General features: G+C 55.0%; 2 protein-coding genes across 10 annotated transcripts in view; both read left to right on the top strand.

Annotated features, from left to right (window-relative positions):
- Positions 1–4746, top strand: part of GOLGA3 (golgin A3) — a 51674-nt gene extending 46928 nt beyond the window's left edge. For all 5 annotated transcript variants that reach the window (XM_010378581.2, XM_010378583.2, XM_030939542.1 and 2 more), the window contains 3 exons: positions 313–477; positions 1694–1857; positions 2456–4746. In XM_010378581.2, the coding sequence (XP_010376883.2) occupies positions 313–477; positions 1694–1857; positions 2456–2645 (519 nt within the window). In that variant the 3' untranslated portion in view covers positions 2646–4746. The remainder of the gene's footprint in view (positions 1–312; positions 478–1693; positions 1858–2455) is intronic.
- A 10153-nt stretch (positions 4747–14899) lies between these two features.
- The window catches only part of ANKLE2 (ankyrin repeat and LEM domain containing 2), a 36660-nt gene continuing 33887 nt past the window's right edge, over positions 14900–17672 (top strand). For all 5 annotated transcript variants that reach the window (XR_004059749.1, XM_030939811.1, XM_030939810.1 and 2 more), the window contains exon 1: positions 14900–15164. Coding sequence is in view for 4 of the 5 variants with exons in the window: in XM_030939811.1 (XP_030795671.1) it covers positions 14984–15164 (181 nt within the window). In the remaining variant the exon portion in view is untranslated. The remainder of the gene's footprint in view (positions 15165–17672) is intronic.

Below are 17672 nucleotides of genomic sequence, written 5' to 3' on the forward strand. Positions count from 1 at the left end.
TGTCTGGAAAACACAAAACAAAACAAAAACCCACAATTTGAAACTTTGTGAGCGTCAGCATGACAAAGGAGATGCTCATTGGAACATTTCAAATGTCTGGATTATGGATACTCAGCTGGTAGGTGTGATGCAAATATTCAAAATTCCAAAAGTTGACACACTTCTGGTCCTGAGCGTTTTGGACCTGGACTGGGACCATCGAGACGGCGCCGAGGAGGACACACATGTGCTTAACCTATGAAAATACAAACTCGTATCTTGGCAGGATGTTTAAGATCTGTTAACTTAAAAATCTGACTTCATTTTCCACAGAATGTCAAGTCTGAGTTGGAGATGGCCCAGGAAGATCTGTCCATGACCCAGAAAGATAAATTCATGCTCCAGGCAAAAGTGTCGGAGCTGAAGAACAACATGAAGACCCTGCTCCAGCAGAACCAGCAGCTGAAGCTGGACCTGCGCCGCGGTGCGGCCAAGACGGTACTCAGGCCCGCATCCCTCCCGGGGTAGCCAAGCTGTGCTGTAGATGCTCTTGGACAGGAGGCTGGCAGGCGTGTTAGTCATTCAGACATAAACGGATGTCCGTTTATGTTGTTTAGCCCACACTGAGCAGCGGCTGTATAAAGTCAGTGATAATGAGATGTCCTGCTCAGGTGACAGATGAAATCATTTCATTCTGGTTTCACTCATCCAGCAGCGTTTGCCTCATTTCTGAATTCAAATACCACTTTGTTGGCCAGGTGCAGTGGCTCAAGCCTGTAATCCCAGCACTTTGGGAGGCTGAGACGGGCAGATCACAAGGTCAGGAGATCGAGACCATCCTGGCTAACCCGGTGAAACCCCGTCTCTACTAAAAAAAAAATACAAAAACTAGCCGGGCGAGGTGGCAGGCGCCTGTAGTCCCAGCTACTCGGGAGGCTGAGGCAGGAGAATGGCGTAAACCCGGGAGGCGGAGCTTGCAGTGAGCTGAGATCCGGCCACTGCACTCCAGCCTGGGCGACAGAGTGAGACTCCTTTTCAAAAAAAAAAAAAAAAAAAAAAAAGGCAAATACTACTTTGTTACAATGTGCTTTGTAAAGCAGATGAGCAGCTGGTCTGTGACTTGGCAGTCCCTGCTGTGTGCGAAGGGCTGGGGCCCGGGAGCTGCGCCCAGGCGCCCGGCGGTTTTCTGTGCTCAGTCCACATCCATGCTTTCCAGGAGGCAGTTGGGAGGGCAGTGCTCGGATTCAGAGGCCGTTTTGCGTCGTCTGCCTATCTGTGGAAAAAGTCTGAAGTCCTAGAAAAGGGAGCCTAAGTTGGAAAACGTACTTAATTTCTTAGGGTAATTCCACGTAAAGGCCTTGAGTCTCTGATGGGAAAAGCCTCTGGGAGAGCTGTAAGTCTGTGGCTCGGCCCCGTCCTCCTGCGGACCCAGGACTTAGGTTGTCTCTGTGGCTCAGCCCCATCCTCCTGCAGACCCAGGACTTAGGTTGTCTCTGTTTTGCTGTGGTTTTGTGCCTTAGGAATAAAGGTGTTTCCTCAGCCAGCTATTCTGGAGCTCTGGGGACTGCTGTGCTGTCACGGCAGCCGGGACGGTCCCCTTCCCAGAGGCCCCATGTCCATCCGCTGGGGAGGCCCGTCTGCCACATGCTGTGCTAGTGAGACTGACCCGAGGGAGGGGATGGTGGGAAAGCTGATCATGTGCTTTTCAAAACAGAGAAAGGAGCCAAAAGGCGAGGCCAGCTCTTCCAACCCCGCCACGCCCATCAAGATCCCCGACTGTCCGGTTCCTGCCTCGCTGCTGGAGGAGCTGCTGAAGCCACCACCTGCTGTGAGCAAGGAGCCCCTCAAGAACCTGAACAGCTGCCTCCAGCAGCTCAAGTACGACCATCTTCTGTGCTGCACTTCAGCTAGTGTTAAAGATTATGCCCTCTTTAGCTGGAAGGACACTCCTGGTGCCAGCACTCAGTGAGTGCCCGGCAGAGTTTGAGCAGGTTTATATAAAGGTGGGGGGACTCACAGAACCTCTGAGGTTTATATAAAGGTTGGGGAACTCACACACAGCCTCTGAACTCATAGGCGGAAACTGCCGTGATAGGCCCTGAGAAGCTGGAAGGCCACACGCAGTGCACCTGGCAGCCTGAGGCTGAGTGAAATGTGTAGGGTGGGGCCAGGCGGCACCCTGAGGGAAGGTAACGGAATGGAAGTCGCGTGTGCCAGGCCTCAGTGACAGCTTCCACCCTGCCGCCTGGTCAGGACTGGTCCTTGAGCCTGTGTCCTCTTGCGTACGCCCTCTGCTGTCCTCTGCACAGTGTAGAGAACGGTGCCGAGAATAGCTGAGCTTCTGTGGTCTCGGTTGGTTTGCGGGTCCCCGAAGCTGCCCAGCTCCACTCAGGTGCTAGCGACCGAGGCTGCCCACGGGTGGCGTGTTCTGCCTGGCACGTGTGTGATCTGAGCCGCCTTCCTCCTTCTGTCCCAGGCAGGAGATGGACAGCCTGCAGCGCCAGATGGAGGAGCACACCCTCACAGTGCACGAGTCTCTGTCCTCGTGGACTCCGGTGGAACCAGCCACTGCCAGCCCTGCGCCCCCTGGGGGTCATGCCAACCCACGTGGTAATGCCCAGAGACACAGTCAGAGCAGGGCTTCCAAAGAAGGGCCGGGACAGTGACTGCTGCGGACTCGCCTCCGTGTCCCGCTGTCCGGAACGCTGTCTTATCCCTGTTACTTATTCGATTGTGTGGCCGATGTTTTTCTAAGACATGAAATTTAAATTTTGTTTTGCCTTTAACAAGGAGTAAAATATATAACAGAATGAGAGCCAAGGAATAGAAAAACATTCGAAGATTACAATTAGCTTTTCCCATGGAATGACCAAATCTTAAAAGCCTAATAGGCTCTCGGCGAGGAGCTTCGCACGTGTCTGAAGGGTTATTTGTAGGACATGTCTTCTGAGCGGTCACCGATGCTGCTCTCTGCAGGTGACGGGGAGAGGCTGCATGACGGGGTGTGCGGCACCAGCGCCTGGCCAGGCGGGCTGCAGTCTCAATTCCCTGTTCCGTTCAGTAAGAGCTTTACTTTTCTGCAGAAATGAAATTTTATTTGCACCTTTGGCTTTTTGCTTGTTTTTTTGGATAGCCATCCCACCATAGGATGTGGACGTAGACAATGAAGATCATAACCCAACCTTTTTTTTTTTTTTTTTTTGAGATGGAGTCTCGCTCTGTCACCCAGGCTGGAGTGCGGTGGCACCATCTTGGCTCACTGCAAGCTCTGCCTCCCGGGTTCACGCCATCCTCCTGCCTCAGCCTCTCGAGTAGCTGGGACTACAGACGCTCGCCACTATGCCAGGCTAATGTTTGTATTTTTAGTAGAGATGGGGTTTCACCGTGTTGGTCAGGCTGGTTACGAACTCCTGACCTCAAGTGAGCCGCCCACCTCAGCCTCCCAAAGTGCTGGGATTACAGGCGTGAGCCACCGCGCCCAGCCTGTAGCCCAATCTTTAACAAGCGTATGCTCGTATTATTTAAGAAGAACAGATTTGTCTTATTATTGATTGCCTTTTGAAAATTAGTTGGGAATAATTTACCTGTAGGGTTTAGGGATGTCAGAAAATTCTGTTCTAAGAAATATAATTATTTTATTTACCTTCTAAAGCCAAATATTCTTACACAGAAAGGTCCTCTGTTGTTCTGGTTTTACTTTGTTGCTAAGGGTCTTTCCTTCCTGCCGGTCTCTTCCTCTCAGGCCACTGGTCCTGTGTGATTCCACCATGGCTGGCCACCGGGAAGGGGCAGCTTGGACCCTTGGTCAGGCCTGTAGGCCATCAGGAGGCACAAGGACACTGAGGCCCCGTATCTGATCTGACCTTTGTGGGGCACAGGGAAAGGCCAGAGGGAGAGGAAGGAAGGTGGAGGAGGAGGAGGAGGAGAGCAGGCCAGGGGCTCCCTGCAGCGACTCTTGCCGTTTCTCCTGGAGCCACAGCCAGGTGTAGATAGCAGGTGGTAACAAGCCTCACACTTCTATGCCCAAGTGAAAATCTTTACCAGTGTCTGAGGGAGCGCCTGTACTCGTGCAGTCACCAAGAGAAGTCCTGGGTCCTTTGTGCTTACACCAGCATCATGTGGAGAGCAGAGGCGATTTCTGGGAGAGACAGGCCAGCACCGTGAGGAAGGTGGCTGTGCTCTCCCCAGGTGTCTCAGAAACAGATGCCTTATTTAAAATCAGCACTACGTGTGTGAGATCTTCCGTTTCCCACCCCAACTCCTGAAACATTGCAGACACTGACTGGGAGAGTTGGGGTCTGTAAGTTGTCCCCTAGTTTGTTAAGAAAATCTAAAATAATATTTATTGTATGAGGAGAGAGAGAGAATGGGTCTGCGTGGCCTCCTTTGCAGAGGTATGGGTCTGAAACGAGGTTCTGAGTGTCACTGGCCAGGCCAGATGTGCTCATGTCCATATCTTGTGTCTGTTTTGTGGAGAAAAGAGTATGGTATGTTTATGCTATTTGTGTTCTGTTGTAATATACTTTTAGAAGGTTAATTGGTAAGGTTAAGGTAGCATTAACCACAAAGATGTTTGGTATTTAAAAAAAATTCTCTAGCAAGTATTAGAACTTCCAAAATACATATATCATTTGTACAGGGTTAATTTTGAAATAATACTTGAAAATTTCATTATAAATATATCCTTTTTATCTTAAGTTGAAGGTGTTATTTACTAAATTGTTCTTGTACCATTAGAAAAGAAAAATACAGTAATTTACATTCTTATTTATTTGGGCTGCACTACCCCTTTGTTTTAATATTAAAATCAAGAAATCGGGCCGGGCGTGGTGACTCATGCCTGTAATCCCAGTACTTTGGGAGGCTGAGGCAGGTGGATCACCTGAGGTCAAGAGTTCCAGACCAGTCTGGCCAACATGGCAAAACCCTGTCTTTACTAAAAATATAAAACTTAGCTGGGTGTGGTGGTGCACGCCTATAATTCCAGCTACTCAGGAGGCTGAGGCAGCAGAATTGCTTGAACCCGGGAGGTAGAGCTTGCAGTGAGCCAAGATTGCGCCACTGCACTCCACCCTGGGCAACATAGCGAGACTCCCGTCTCAAAAAAATACTAATAAATCAGTAAGAAAATTTTTAAAAATTAAAATCAAGAAATCACACACATTCGGTGGGGAGCGACTTCTCATGGAAAGTCCTCGAGTGAGCGATGTTCACCGTGTGTTTTTTTTTCTCTTAGGACAAACTAATTCTGAAAATACTCAAGGCAGCTCTGCGTTGCTCACCCCGCTTTTCCTGTGTGTGCCCTCGGGCGTGATACCTCCCCGGCGCTCTGTGGCCGCCGGTGCCAGGGCCCCCTCTGGTTGGCAGGGCCTGGCTGCCCTCGCTGTCCGCGGTGAGTCTTGGTGTTTTCATGCACAGCTTGTGCTTCTGGATCTGAGACCTCTTGTGTTCATGCGGACACGGCCTTCAGGCTTCCTCTCTTAAGAAGATGCCTAGAAGAGGAAGTTGGGTTTTTTGTTTTTTGAGACAGTCTCGCTCTGTCGCCCAGGCTGGAGTGCAGTAGCGCGATCTCGGCTCACTGCAAGCTCCGCCTTCCGGGTTCAAGCCATTCTCCTGCCTCATTCTCCCGAGTAGCTGGGACTACAGTGCCCGCCACCACACCGGGCTAATTTTTGTATTTTTATAGGGGTGGAGTTTCACCATTTTGGCCAGGCTGGTCTCGAACTCCTGACCTCAGGTGATCTGCCCGCTTCAGCCTCCCAAAGTGCTGGGTTTACAGGCGTGAACCACCACCCCCGACTGAAGTTTTAAATTGCCAGCTTTTTTTTTTATTGTTGAGGTTTTTTTCTTATCTCCAAGGGACTCTCCCGGCACTTCTACCTCCCAGAGTTACTTCAGTGCGTAAAGTTTGAATTATTTTGTTCTTGTGGGCAGAAGTGGGAATGATGGAATATCCTCATGGAAAAGGCAGTGAAGTCGGGAGTATTGCTTAGAAAACAGGGTCCCCCAGAGCATTATGCGGCGTGTTCGTCCCCACGCTGTGTGTCACAACAGGCTTGGGCACTTCACGACGTCACTGCTTGTTTTTCTGACGCTCCCAAAACAATGTAACTTGGTTTTCATGTGTTTTTCCATGGTGTGTGTGAGATTGATGCTACGGGTCTTACGGACTCACACCCCTGTTCCCAACCTCTGCAATATGGATCAGGCAGTGATTTTGATAGGATGTGAAACGGACTCACCTCAGGTGGGTCCAGCAGGGCCCTGCCCCCGCAGAACACAGTCCGTGCTGCGCTGTGCTGTGCTAGGGAGTTTGCCCTCAACTCTCCTTGGTGTAGGGTTCCCACAACATAGAGTTCTAGTTCCCTGAGGTCTTTAAAAACAAAAACAGAATGTTGTATGTGAAGATTCTCGGAGGGGAGGGGACCAGCAAATCTGAGAGAGAACCGTCCTGGAGCCTCCCTTCGAGGAGCCCTCTGACGTGAGGACTTGAGTGATGCTGTGGTGTGAGGCGTTCTGAGCTCACTGACCGGAAGGTCCAGGCGAATCTCATCATACTGGTGATCTCAGGCTCTCACAGGATCCTGAGGGAAATGCGTTAGAGGGTCTGGAAAATTCAGTGCTTTTGAGTTACTCATTTTATTAAAAATTTCCTCACAAAAGAGAGCCCTCAAGTTGTGGCTGTTCTGGGGAAAGGGGTCACCTTGTCCGACAAAATGTAACTTTAAAAAGCACGTTGATTTTTTACAAATGTAAGTGTGCTTGGGAATTCCTTAAATTTTGTGCAATAAACTATTTTTTGGTAAAGATTTTCATATTCATTGGAAGCTTCATTTTAATATTTATATTTTGTTGTTTGGAGAGTAACTTTTTAATCTCATGTTATTACACACACTGTTCAACACATGCTTTAAAAGAGAATTCTAGTGCCCTGCCAGTTTCAGGCAGGAGTGAAGCTAACTTCTGTGGCTTGTGACAACAGCAGACGCATGGCATCGCCTCCTCCGCGCTTGGCCCACACTTCGCCCGTTGCCATTTGCCAGGAATTCAGGAGGGGGAGCGAGCTTCCCGGTGGACCAGGGGAAGGATGGTGGCCGCTCTGTGCAGCGGCGCCTCAGCTGGGCCTCATCATGCAGGTGCTGCCCTCTGCTGGGCCTCCCTGGTGACGGTGCGGTCATGACTCTCAGACCTCAGCAATGTGACTTCCCAGATTCTGTCTTTTCCATCCATACTTTGATTTTGATCATTAGGAGTTAACCAGGCGTAAACTGCGTGCGGTTGCTCACGCCTGTAATGCCAGCACTTTGGGAGGCTGAGCGGGGGTGGGTCACCTAAGATCAGTAGTTCAAGACCAGCCCTGCCAACATGGTGAAACCTCACCTCTACTAAACCTAAAAATTAGCCTGGTGTGGTGGTGTGTGCCTGTAATCCCCACTAGTCAGGAGGCTGAGGCAGAAGAATTGCTTGAACTTGGGGGGCGGAGGTTGCAGTGAGCCGAGATCGCGCCACTGCACTCCAGCCTGGATGACAGAGTGCGACTCTTATCTCAAAAAAAAAAAAAAGAATGAGTTAACCAGGTATAGAGTTTTCAGTCAGACGTTAGTAGAGGCCACCATGGTTTAAAAAGTACAGAAAAGGGACAGGAAGTGGTAGTCACCGGGCTTGGCCCTGTGGGATTAATGCACTTTTTCCTGTGACTGCTTTACCCGCTTCTGTACCCAGGGAGTTACTACACAGATCAGAGTAAAAATTCCCTGACCACCTTCTGTGGCCTTAACTTTCTGAAATATTAAGGATATAACTTTTTTTGTCTATAGTAACCCTTAAGGGGACATGTTTATATCTGAACTTTTTCCTTTTCTCCATGGAGTTGCTACGTGTTTGCAGGCACTGCACTGACTGGCTGACAGGTGTATCTTCAGCTGTGTCTGTCTCAGCAGCTTGAAGCTCCATGCTGCATCCTGCTACAGAGCTCGGCAGTGGGTGTCAGGAGCGGTTTTGGCAGACACGGATGGGTCACTTCTTCCTGGCTTAGTGTGGCATCAGGTATTGTCAGGAATTTAGGTTATCGCTGATGGGAGGCTGAGGATTTAAAAATCACCAGGTCACTTGGAGATCTGAGACTTCAGGTAGTATTAGGAAGCAGGCCGGGCGCGGTGGCTCATGCCTGTAATCCCAGCGCTTTGGGAGGCCGAGGCGGGTGGATCACTCAAGGTCAGGAGTTTGAAACCAGCCTGACCAACATGGCGAAACCCCATCTCTACTAAAAATACAAAAATTAGCCGGGTATGGTGGCGGGTTCCTGTAACCCCAGCTACTCAGGAGGCTGAGGCAGGAGAATCGCTTGAACCTGGGAGGCGGAGGTTGCAGTGAGTGAAGTTCGTGCCGCTGCCCTCCAGCCTGGGTGACGGAGACTCCAGAAAAAAAAAAAAAAAGGAAGCAGGAAGCAGATGATAGGGGAAGCTAAGCTGGTGATTTACACTCCTGCCGCCTAGCTCGATCCTGCTGCCTAGCTCGATGGATAAACGTGACAGTTGCTGGCAGCATCCCCAAGCCTTTCCTAGATGATGAGAAGAATTCCCAGCCTCGGTGGCGTCTACAGTCAGAAGCATTTGTTGGAACTTGGTGGCCTCTACACATGCTTCCGTCTGAGGGTGAATGTTGCAGGTTACAATAAAAAGTGTACTTGGGCAGTGGCCTTTCTCCTGGACACAGGGCGATGTTAAACTGCTGCTGGGCCGCCTCTGCCGATGTTTGCAACGCCCTCTGCTCGCCTGTGTGTGTGGGGTCCTACAGTCCTCCCCCGGCAGTGCCCTCTGTTCGCCTGTATGTGGGGTCCTACAGCCCTCCCCCCGGCAGTGCCCTCTGTTCGCCTGTATGTGGGGTCCTACAGCCCTCCCCCCGGCAGTGCCCTCTGTTCGCCTGTATGTGGGGTCCTACAGCCCTCCCCCCGGCAGTGCCCTCTGTTCACCTGTGTGTGGGGGCGTCCTACAGTCCTCCCCCGGCAGTGCCCTCTGTTCGCCTGTATGTGGGGGCGTCCTACAGTCCTCCCCCGGCAGTGCCCTCTGTTCGCCTGTATGTGGGGGCGTCCTACAGTCCTCCCCCGGCAGTGCCCTCTGTTCGCCTGTATGTGGGGGCGTCCTACAGCCCTCCCCCCGGCAGTGCCCTCTGCTCGCCTGTGTGTGTGGGGTCCTACAGTCCTCCCCCGGCAGTGCCCTCTGTTCGCCTGTATGTGGGGTCCTACAGCCCTCCCCCCGGCAGTGCCCTCTGTTCGCCTGTATGTGGGGTCCTACAGCCCTCCCCCCGGCAGTGCCCTCTGTTCACCTGTGTGTGGGGGCGTCCTACAGCCCTCCCCCCGGCAGTGCCCTCTGTTCGCCTGTATGTGGGGTCCTACAGCCCTCCCCCCGGCAGTGCCCTCTGTTCACCTGTGTGGGGGCGTCCTACAGTCCTCCCCCGGCAGTGCCCTCTGTTCGCCTGTATGTGGGGGCGTCCTACAGTCCTCCCCCGGCAGTGCCCTCTGTTCGCCTGTATGTGGGCGTCCTACAGTCCTCCCCCGGCAGTGCCCTCTGTTCGCCTGTATGTGGGGGCGTCCTACAGCCCTCCCCCCGGCAGTGCCCTCTGTTCACCTGTGTATTGTGGGGTCCTACAGCCCTCCCCCCGGCAGTGCCCTCTGCTCACCTGTGTGTGTGGGGTCCTACAGCCCTCCCCCCGGCAGTGCCCTCTGTTCGCCTGTATGTGGGGGCGTCCTACAGCCCTCCCCCCGGCAGTGCCCTCTGTTCGCCTGTATGTGGGGTCCTACAGCCCTCCCCCGGCAGTGCCCTCTGTTCACCTGTGTGTGGGGGCGTCCTACAGTCCTCCCCCGGCAGTGCCCTCTGTTCACCTGTGTGTGGGGGCGTCCTACAGTCCTCCCCCGGCAGTGCCCTCTGTTCACCTGTGTGTGGGGGCGTCCTACAGCCCTCCCCCCGGCAGTGCCCTCTGTTCGCCTGTATGTGGGGGCGTCCTACAGCCCTCCCCCCGGCAGTGCCCTCTGCTCGCCTGTGTGTGGGGTCCTACAGTCCTCCCCCGGCAGTGCCCTCTGTTCGCCTGTATGTGGGGTCCTACAGCCCTCCCCCGGCAGTGCCCTCTGCTCGCCTGTGTGTGTGGGGTCCTACAGTCCTCCCCCGGCAGTGCCCTCTGTTCGCCTGTATGTGGGGTCCTACAGCCCTCCCCCCGGCAGTGCCCTCTGCTCGCCTGTGTGTGGGGTCCTACAGCCCTCCCCCCGGCAGTGCCCTCTGTTCGTCTGTATGTGGGGTCCTACAGCCCTCCCCCCGGCAGTGCCCTCTGCTCGCCTGTGTGTGTGGGGTACTACAGCCCCCCCCGGCAGTGCCCTCTGTTCGCCTGTATGTGGGGTCCTACAGCCCTCCCCCCGGCAATGCCCTCTGTTCACCTGTGTGTGGGGGCGTCCTACAGTCCTCCCCCGGCAGTGCCCTCTTTCGCCTGTATGTGGGGTCCTACAGCCCTCCCCCCGGCAGTGCCCTCTGTTCACCTGTGTGTGGGGGCGTCCTACAGTCCTCCCCCGGTAGTGCCCTCTGTTCGCCTGTATGTGGGGGCGTCCTACAGCCCTCCCCCCGGCAGTGCCCTCTGCTCGCCTGTGTGTGTGGGGTCCTACAGCCCTCCCCCCGGCAGTGCCCTCTGTTCGCCTGTATGTGGGGTCCTACAGCCCTCCCCCCGGCAGTGCCCTCTGTTCACCTGTGTGTGGGGGCGTCCTACAGTCCTCCCCCGGCAGTGCCCTCTGTTCGCCTGTATGTGGGGTCCTACAGCCCTCCCCCTGGCAGTGCCCTCTGTTCACCTGTGTGTGGGGGCGTCCCACAGTCCTCCCCCGGCAGTGCCCTCTGTTCGCCTGTATGTGGGGTCCTACAGCCCTCCCCCCGGCAGTGCCCTCTGTTCACCTGTGTGTGGGGCGTCCCACAGTCCTCCCCCGGCAAGTGCCCTTCTGTTCGCCTGTGTGTTGGGGGCGTCCTACAGCCCTCCCCCCCGGCAGTGCCCTCTGTTCACCTGGTGTGTGGGGGCGTCCTACAGTCCTCCCCCGGCAAGTGACCTCTGTTCACTGTGTGTGGGGGGTCCTACAGCCCTCCCCCCGGCAGTGCCCTCTGCTCGCCTGTGGTGTGGGGTCCTACAGCCCTCCCCCCGGCAGTGCCCTCTGTTCGCCTGTATGTGGGGTCCTACAGCCCTCCCCCCGGCAGTGCCCTCTGTTCACCTGTGTGTGGGGGCGTCCTACAGTCCTCCCCCGGCAGTGCCCTCTGTTCGCCTGTATGTGGGGTCCTACAGCCCTCCCCCCCGGCAGTGCCCTCTGTTCACCTGTGTGTGGGGGCGTCCTACAGTCCTCCCCCGGCAGTGCCCTCTGTTCACCTGTATGTGGGGTCCTACAGCCCTCCCCCCGGCAGTGCCCTCTGTTCACCTGTGTGTGGGGGCGTCCCACAGTCCTCCCCCGGCAGTGCCCTCTGTTCGCCTGTGTGTGGGGGCGTCCTACAGCCCTACCCCCGGCAGTGCCCTCTGTTCACCTGTGTGTGGGGGCGTCCTACAGCCGTTCCCCTGGCTCCACCACTTGCTGCCAGCGACCTTCGCAGTGTCCACGTCTCTAAGGTCTGGACTCCAGTTGAAGTGAGGGCTGAAGATGGTGGAGCCTCTGGGAGGCGTGAAGGCCGATCGGGGGCTCCCGAGGCAGCTGAGGGCTGGCGATGCCTCCGTTACTGATGAGGTGGGAACCTCCAGCCTCGAAGGCAGCGTGTCCTTGGCATTACCAGGATGCTCCTCTCCATAGCCCTCGGCTCAGGAATTTGTGTAGGAGATTTTTGGGCTTTTCTACACATTGTCGGGGTTGGATTCCACCTTCATATGAAATATTTATATTTTTGAGATGGAGTTTCACTCGTTGCCCAGGCTGGAGTGCAGTGTCTCGATCTCAGCTCACTGCATCCTCTACCTCCTGGGTTCAAGCAACTCTCCTGCCTCAGACTCCCGGGTAGCTGGGATTACAGGCGCCCGCCACCACGCCTGGCTAATTTTTGTGTTTTTGGTAGAGATGGGGTTTCACCATTTTGGTCAGACTGGTCTCGAACCCCTGACCTCAGGTGATTCACCTGCCTCTGCCTCCCAAAGTGCTGGGATTACAGGCGTGAACCACCGCGCCTGGCCCACAGTGAAATATTTTTGAGTGTCACGTCTAAATGTCCTGAAACCCACAGGACAGTCTTATCTCTGCTCACAGAGCCTCCCAACAGCACTTCAATTGTTGCAAGATTTCCTTCTGAGCGTTAAATGTGCATTTCTGGAGACTGGATGGACACGTCAGGTTTATCTTCCCAATGCTTTCAAAATGCCCCATCTTCACCCAGAAAACAGACGCCCCCCCTTCCCCCCACTGCTGCTGCCTGCCTGCATCGGGCAGTCCCTGCGGCTGGACGTCTGATGGTCACGGTCGCAGCTCCCCTGCCGCCCTCATTCCCCGGCATCAGCCCAGGTTCCACCAGGTTCTGGAGTCTGTGCATTTCCACTATAGGCCATTATCTCCACCTGAAGACCTCTGGCGTCCTGCAGTTGCCGTCCCTGCCCCTGCATTTCCTCTGCTGAACCACCTGGCCTGGACTGTTTTCCTGACTAAACCCTACTGTATGTAACATATGGCTAGGTTTCCACAAGTGCTAAATAGCCATTGATAACAAACTTAATGGACACGGCCTTTAAGGAAATCCAATTAATACTGAAAAAGAAGGGAAGGAAAAAATTAGCGACTCCCTGCTCATCTAGGGCTTATCCCAGCCTGTTGGGAGTGAATCCTCGAGCTATGAGACTGCAGCTTCCACTGAGTCCCTGGGGCTCACACGGCCCCTTTGTGATCTGGGATCAGAAACGCAGTAGACGTTAAACTACAACTAGGAATAAAATCAGAATGGCCCTCAGAAAAGGCCGTTGATTCTAGTAAGTTTCATTTTGTTAACTCACGAGAAATCCACTTCTACCTGCAGGAGTTTACATCTCAAATTTTTCCATTTCTACCTAAAGTTAAACAGTGGCTAATATAGGGTTGGCTTCGGAACCGTGGAGTTGTTCTCCATGTTTTCCTGTGATTATTCCGTTCTCATTTAACTGGGAGTGGATGTATTAGATGGGGGTGAGGAAATGGCCCTACCAGGACCCTAGCTGCTTACCTGGATTCCACAGAAGTCCTGGTGTCAAGGATGGTGGAGCTGCTGCACCACAGACACTCAAGCATGGAAACAGGACTGACCAGGACAGCTTCACGGTGCCGAGAACAAAAGTGCCTTCCGTCTCCGCTGATCACAGAGTCCACCAGCCTGAGAACAGCTCTCCCAGTCCCACCTTCCTTCCCCCTCTGAGGTGAGTAGGGAGAGAAAGCACAGGGATGTGCATTGTGGGCACTCGCAGAAGGCCGGCTGCGTGGCTGTGTCCGTCACCGTCCATTCACTCTCCGCTGCCTTTGCTTAGTCACATGGCCGCTGGATGTGTTTAGGAGACGGGAGCGTCTCCACTGCCCACTGGGAGCTTCTGTTGTTAAGGCTGGAGAGTGCGTGCTGGGTGGCAACAGTTGACTACAGCTGACCATTTAACAAATGAGCTCTCAGTTCTCCCAGAGCTGCTTGGGTTTATGATTCAGATGACAAGATCCCTGTGACGGGCGAGAACCCCTATAAACCACCCCTATAAAGCATGCATATACGTCAAACTTAAATTTATAGTTTATAAAAGTGTATAACAACTTGTTACTAAAGTCCTTCATGTATGGAGCCTCCGTAGCAAGGACTTACGTAATTACCTTTTTATGCATGTATGTATGTGTTTATTTTTGAGACAGGGTCTCTCTCTCCCAGGCTGGAGTGCAATGGCACAATCTTGGCTCACTGCAGCCTTGACCTCCCAGGCCTAAGTGATCCTGCCTCCTCAAGGCATGTGCCACGACATCCAGCTAATTTTAAAAAAGTTTTAGTACAGACAGTGTATCGCCATATTGCCCAGGCTGGTCTCCACCTCCTGGGCTCAAGCGATCCTCCTGCCTTGGCCTCCCAAGGTGCTGGGATGATAGGCGTGAGCCACAGGAGGCGGAGGTTGCAGTGAGCAGAAATCGCGCCATTACACTCCAGCCTGGGCGACAGAGCAAGACTCCGCATCAAAAAAAAAATCTAAATTGTATACAGGAAAATCCTCCTCCCTTTTTCGGGACAGGGTCTCCCAATTAGGTTGGTGCAAAAGTAACTGCGGCTTTTACCATGACTTTCAAAATATTTGCCCAGGCTGGTCTCGAACTCCTGGGCCGAGGGGATCCTCCCGCCTCGCCTCCCAAGGCGCTAGGACTCCGGACGCAGCCGCCGCGCCCGGCAAAATCCAAGCTTTCGACTGCGCGTCAGGGTCGCTTGGTGAAGAAGCGGGAAGCTCCGGGGGCCTCCCCAGCGCCGGCCGCCCGTTCTGCGGGTTCGCAGGAAAGTGAGAGGCTCCTCCTCACTCCAGCTCCAGGACGGGGCGGCGGCCGCAAACGGTCCTGGGGCCCAGAGCACACGAACCCAGCGGAGCCCGCTTCGTTCTCGAAGAGGTGCAGCGCCCAGCGGAGGCCAGGCCCGGGCCCGGGAGGCAGTGAACAAGCCCGGCCCCCGGCCCCCGGCCCCACATTACGCTCCCCGCCCCCGCCCCGCCCCCGCCCCCGCCCCCGCCCCCGCATTACGCTCTCCGCGCCGCGCAGGTTCCAGGACCCCGCGCCGGGCTGTCCGCGCCCCGCCTGCCGCGCCCGCCCGTCCGCTCGCCCGTCCCCGCCCGCTTAGGGTCCAGGGCCGGGGCCACCGCGGCGACCTCGCCGAACCTTCGTGAGCGTGGCCGCCGCCCGTGTCCCCCGCGCCACCCCGGCCGCCTCGAGCGTGGCGCCGTCAGGCAGGGCGCGGGCAGCCCGGCGCGGGGTCCTGGAACGGGCGCGGCGCACGGTGCGGGCTCCTCGGCGGCTGCGGCCAGGGCTGCGGCGATGCCGTGGCCGCGGCTGGCGGCGGCCGAGTGGGCGGCGCTGGCCTGGGAGCTGCTGGGCGCCTCGGTGCTGCTGATCGCTGTGCGGTGGCTGGTGCGGCGGCTGGGCCCGCGGCCTGGGCGTCTGGGCCGCAGTGGGACCCCAGTCCCTCCGCCCCCCGCGGCCGCCCCCCCCGCCCCAGGTAAGGCCCAGGCGGTCGCTGGGCCCCCGCACCCCGGTCCCTTCCCCGCCCCGACGCTCTCCCCGGGCCGCGCCCCTCGAGCTCCCGGTGCCGGCAGCAGTTGGGCGAGGCCGGCGGGAGAACCAGGGCCGCTCGAGAAAGGCCATTCCGGCCGCGGAAAGGGCAGTTGCGGGGAACCTGGCTTCCCGGGGCGGGGGCGGCAGGGGCCACGCCGGGTTCGGGGATGAGAGCTTTCTGGGCTCGGGAGCGGCCTCCGGGGAAGGCGGCGGGAGCCTGGCGAGGCGTTAGCGGAGAACCTTGCTGCGGTCGATGGAGACTTGGGGAGGGATGGCCCAAAGGAGGGCGGCGCGGGTAGGAAGCCCTGGGTCCCGGATGTGTTTGGAATGTGAAACCCCTGCGGTTACTGGTCATGGAACATAAGGCAGAGACGGAAAAGGCAAATGTGACTTAGGAGTTTGGGGCTGGAGGAAAGGGGAGAAGGTGTCCATTTATTGCTTTGGGGTAGACTGTCGGGTCTGGGTGATGTGGAGATCAGAGGTGGGTTTTGGTCATTTCAAGTTTGAGGTAACTGATACTGTGAACTGTGTTTCACCTCCATCCGCTTTTCATGGCATACAACTCCTGAAATTCCGGGAACCTCCAACGTCATGTCTTGTAGGCTGAGTGGACTGGTGGCCGGCAGCCCTTAGGGAGCTTCTGGATGGGACTGGTCGCAGGAAAGACCAAGGCTGAGTTAGAGGTTCTGGGGACTTTGAGCCCCACCCGCAGCCTCCGGGGAGGGGAGAGGGGCTGAAGGTTGAGCTGATCACCAGTGCCTGTGAAATGAAGTTTCTGTAAAAACCCAAAGGGGCTGGGTTGAGGGAGCTTCCAGATAGTACGTGGGGGTTCCTGGAGGCGGTGCTCAGAGAGGCCTTGAATTTCCAAGCCTTTCCCCACGGTTTGACCTCACGCATCTCTTCACCTATATTCTTTGTAATCTTTATCCTATGCTGGTAAATGTAAGTAAAACACGTCTCTGAGTTCGGGGGCCACTCTAGCAAATTAACACAACCTGAGGAGGTTACCCCGTTACACCCAGTAGGTCCGAAGCGCAGGGCAAACAACCTGGGCCCTGGAAGTGGGGAGGCAGTCTTGTGGGGCTAAGCCCTTAACCTGTGCGGTCTGCTGGTATGTCCAGGAAGAGGCTGTCAGAATAGATGACTGAATTAGGATGGAACTGCACAGAGGACACCCAGCCTGTGTCCACTGCAGAACGGATGGCCTGCGTGATTCGTGGGGAGAAAACCCCCACATATCTGGCGTCTGAAGCATGTTGCCAGAGTCTAGTGGGAGAAACTGAGTTTGTTTTTACTCTAAATTGTCAGACTGTTAGTCACTGAGAAGCGGTGCTTTCTAATGATTGAGTGGGGATTCCTGTCGGATTGTGTGAGTTTGTGTCCTGGCCCTACCACTTTCTTTTTTTTTGGAAATGAAGTCTCGCTCTGTCGCCCAGGCTGGAGTGCAGTGGCAGAATCGCGGCTCACTGGAAGCTCCGCCTCTCGGATTCAAGCGATTCTCCTGCCTCAGCCTCCCGAGTACCTGGGATTAAACGCGAATGTCAACAAGCCCGGCTAATTTTTCTATTTTTGTTGTTGTTGTTGTTGTTGTTTGTTTTTTGAGACGGAGTCTCGCTCTGTCACCCAGGCTGGAGTGCAGTGGCGTGATCTGGGCTCACTGCAAGCTCCGTCTCCCGGGTTCAGACCATTCTCCTGCCTCAACCTCCCGAGTAGCTGGGATTACAGGTGTGAGCCATCGCGCCCGGCCCTACCACTTATTGCTGTGGGCTTAACCTGTCTGTTTTCAGCCTGCTCATTTAGGAATAGGGATTATAGTAGTACCTAGTTAAGATTTTTTGGGAGTTGGGTAAGTGCAGCACTTGGTATGTGTTAAGCACCTCTGAGTGCTCTGTTAGCGTCACCACCAGCATCATCCAAGCAGAGCTATGGACAAGGTGGCTGGGGGGAGGCGGGTGTTTTGAGAGGGGCTGAAATAAAAAAAATACTGATATTACCACAAGTCAGCAGAGATTTAGAGAAACTGGGTCTCGTGCATTGCGAGTGGGGATGGTAAGTGGTGCAGCTACTCTAGGAATCAGCCTGGCAGGTTTTTAGGAAGTTAAATCTGCTCTGCATTCCTGAGCTTTTATTAGAGAAATGAAAACGATTTTCACACAAAAACCCGTATTTGATGTTCATAGCAACTTTATTTGTAATTGCCAGAAACTGAAATAACTCAAATGTCCCTCTAGAGGTGAATGGTTAAACATTGATACCCCGGGGTGCCACTCCGCAGCGGTCCACTCTGCCACGTAGGTGGATCTCAAGGGCATTATGCTGACTAGGAAAAGCCAATCTCAAAAGTTGCATACTCGGCCGGGTGCCATGTCTCACGCCTGTAATCCCAGCACTTTGGGAGGCCAAGGCAGGTGGATCACGAGGTCAGGAGTTCAAGATCAGCCTGGCCAATGTG

This window comes from Rhinopithecus roxellana, chromosome 10 (assembly GCF_007565055.1).
Source record: "Rhinopithecus roxellana isolate Shanxi Qingling chromosome 10, ASM756505v1, whole genome shotgun sequence".
Taxonomy (NCBI): domain Eukaryota; kingdom Metazoa; phylum Chordata; class Mammalia; order Primates; family Cercopithecidae; genus Rhinopithecus; species Rhinopithecus roxellana.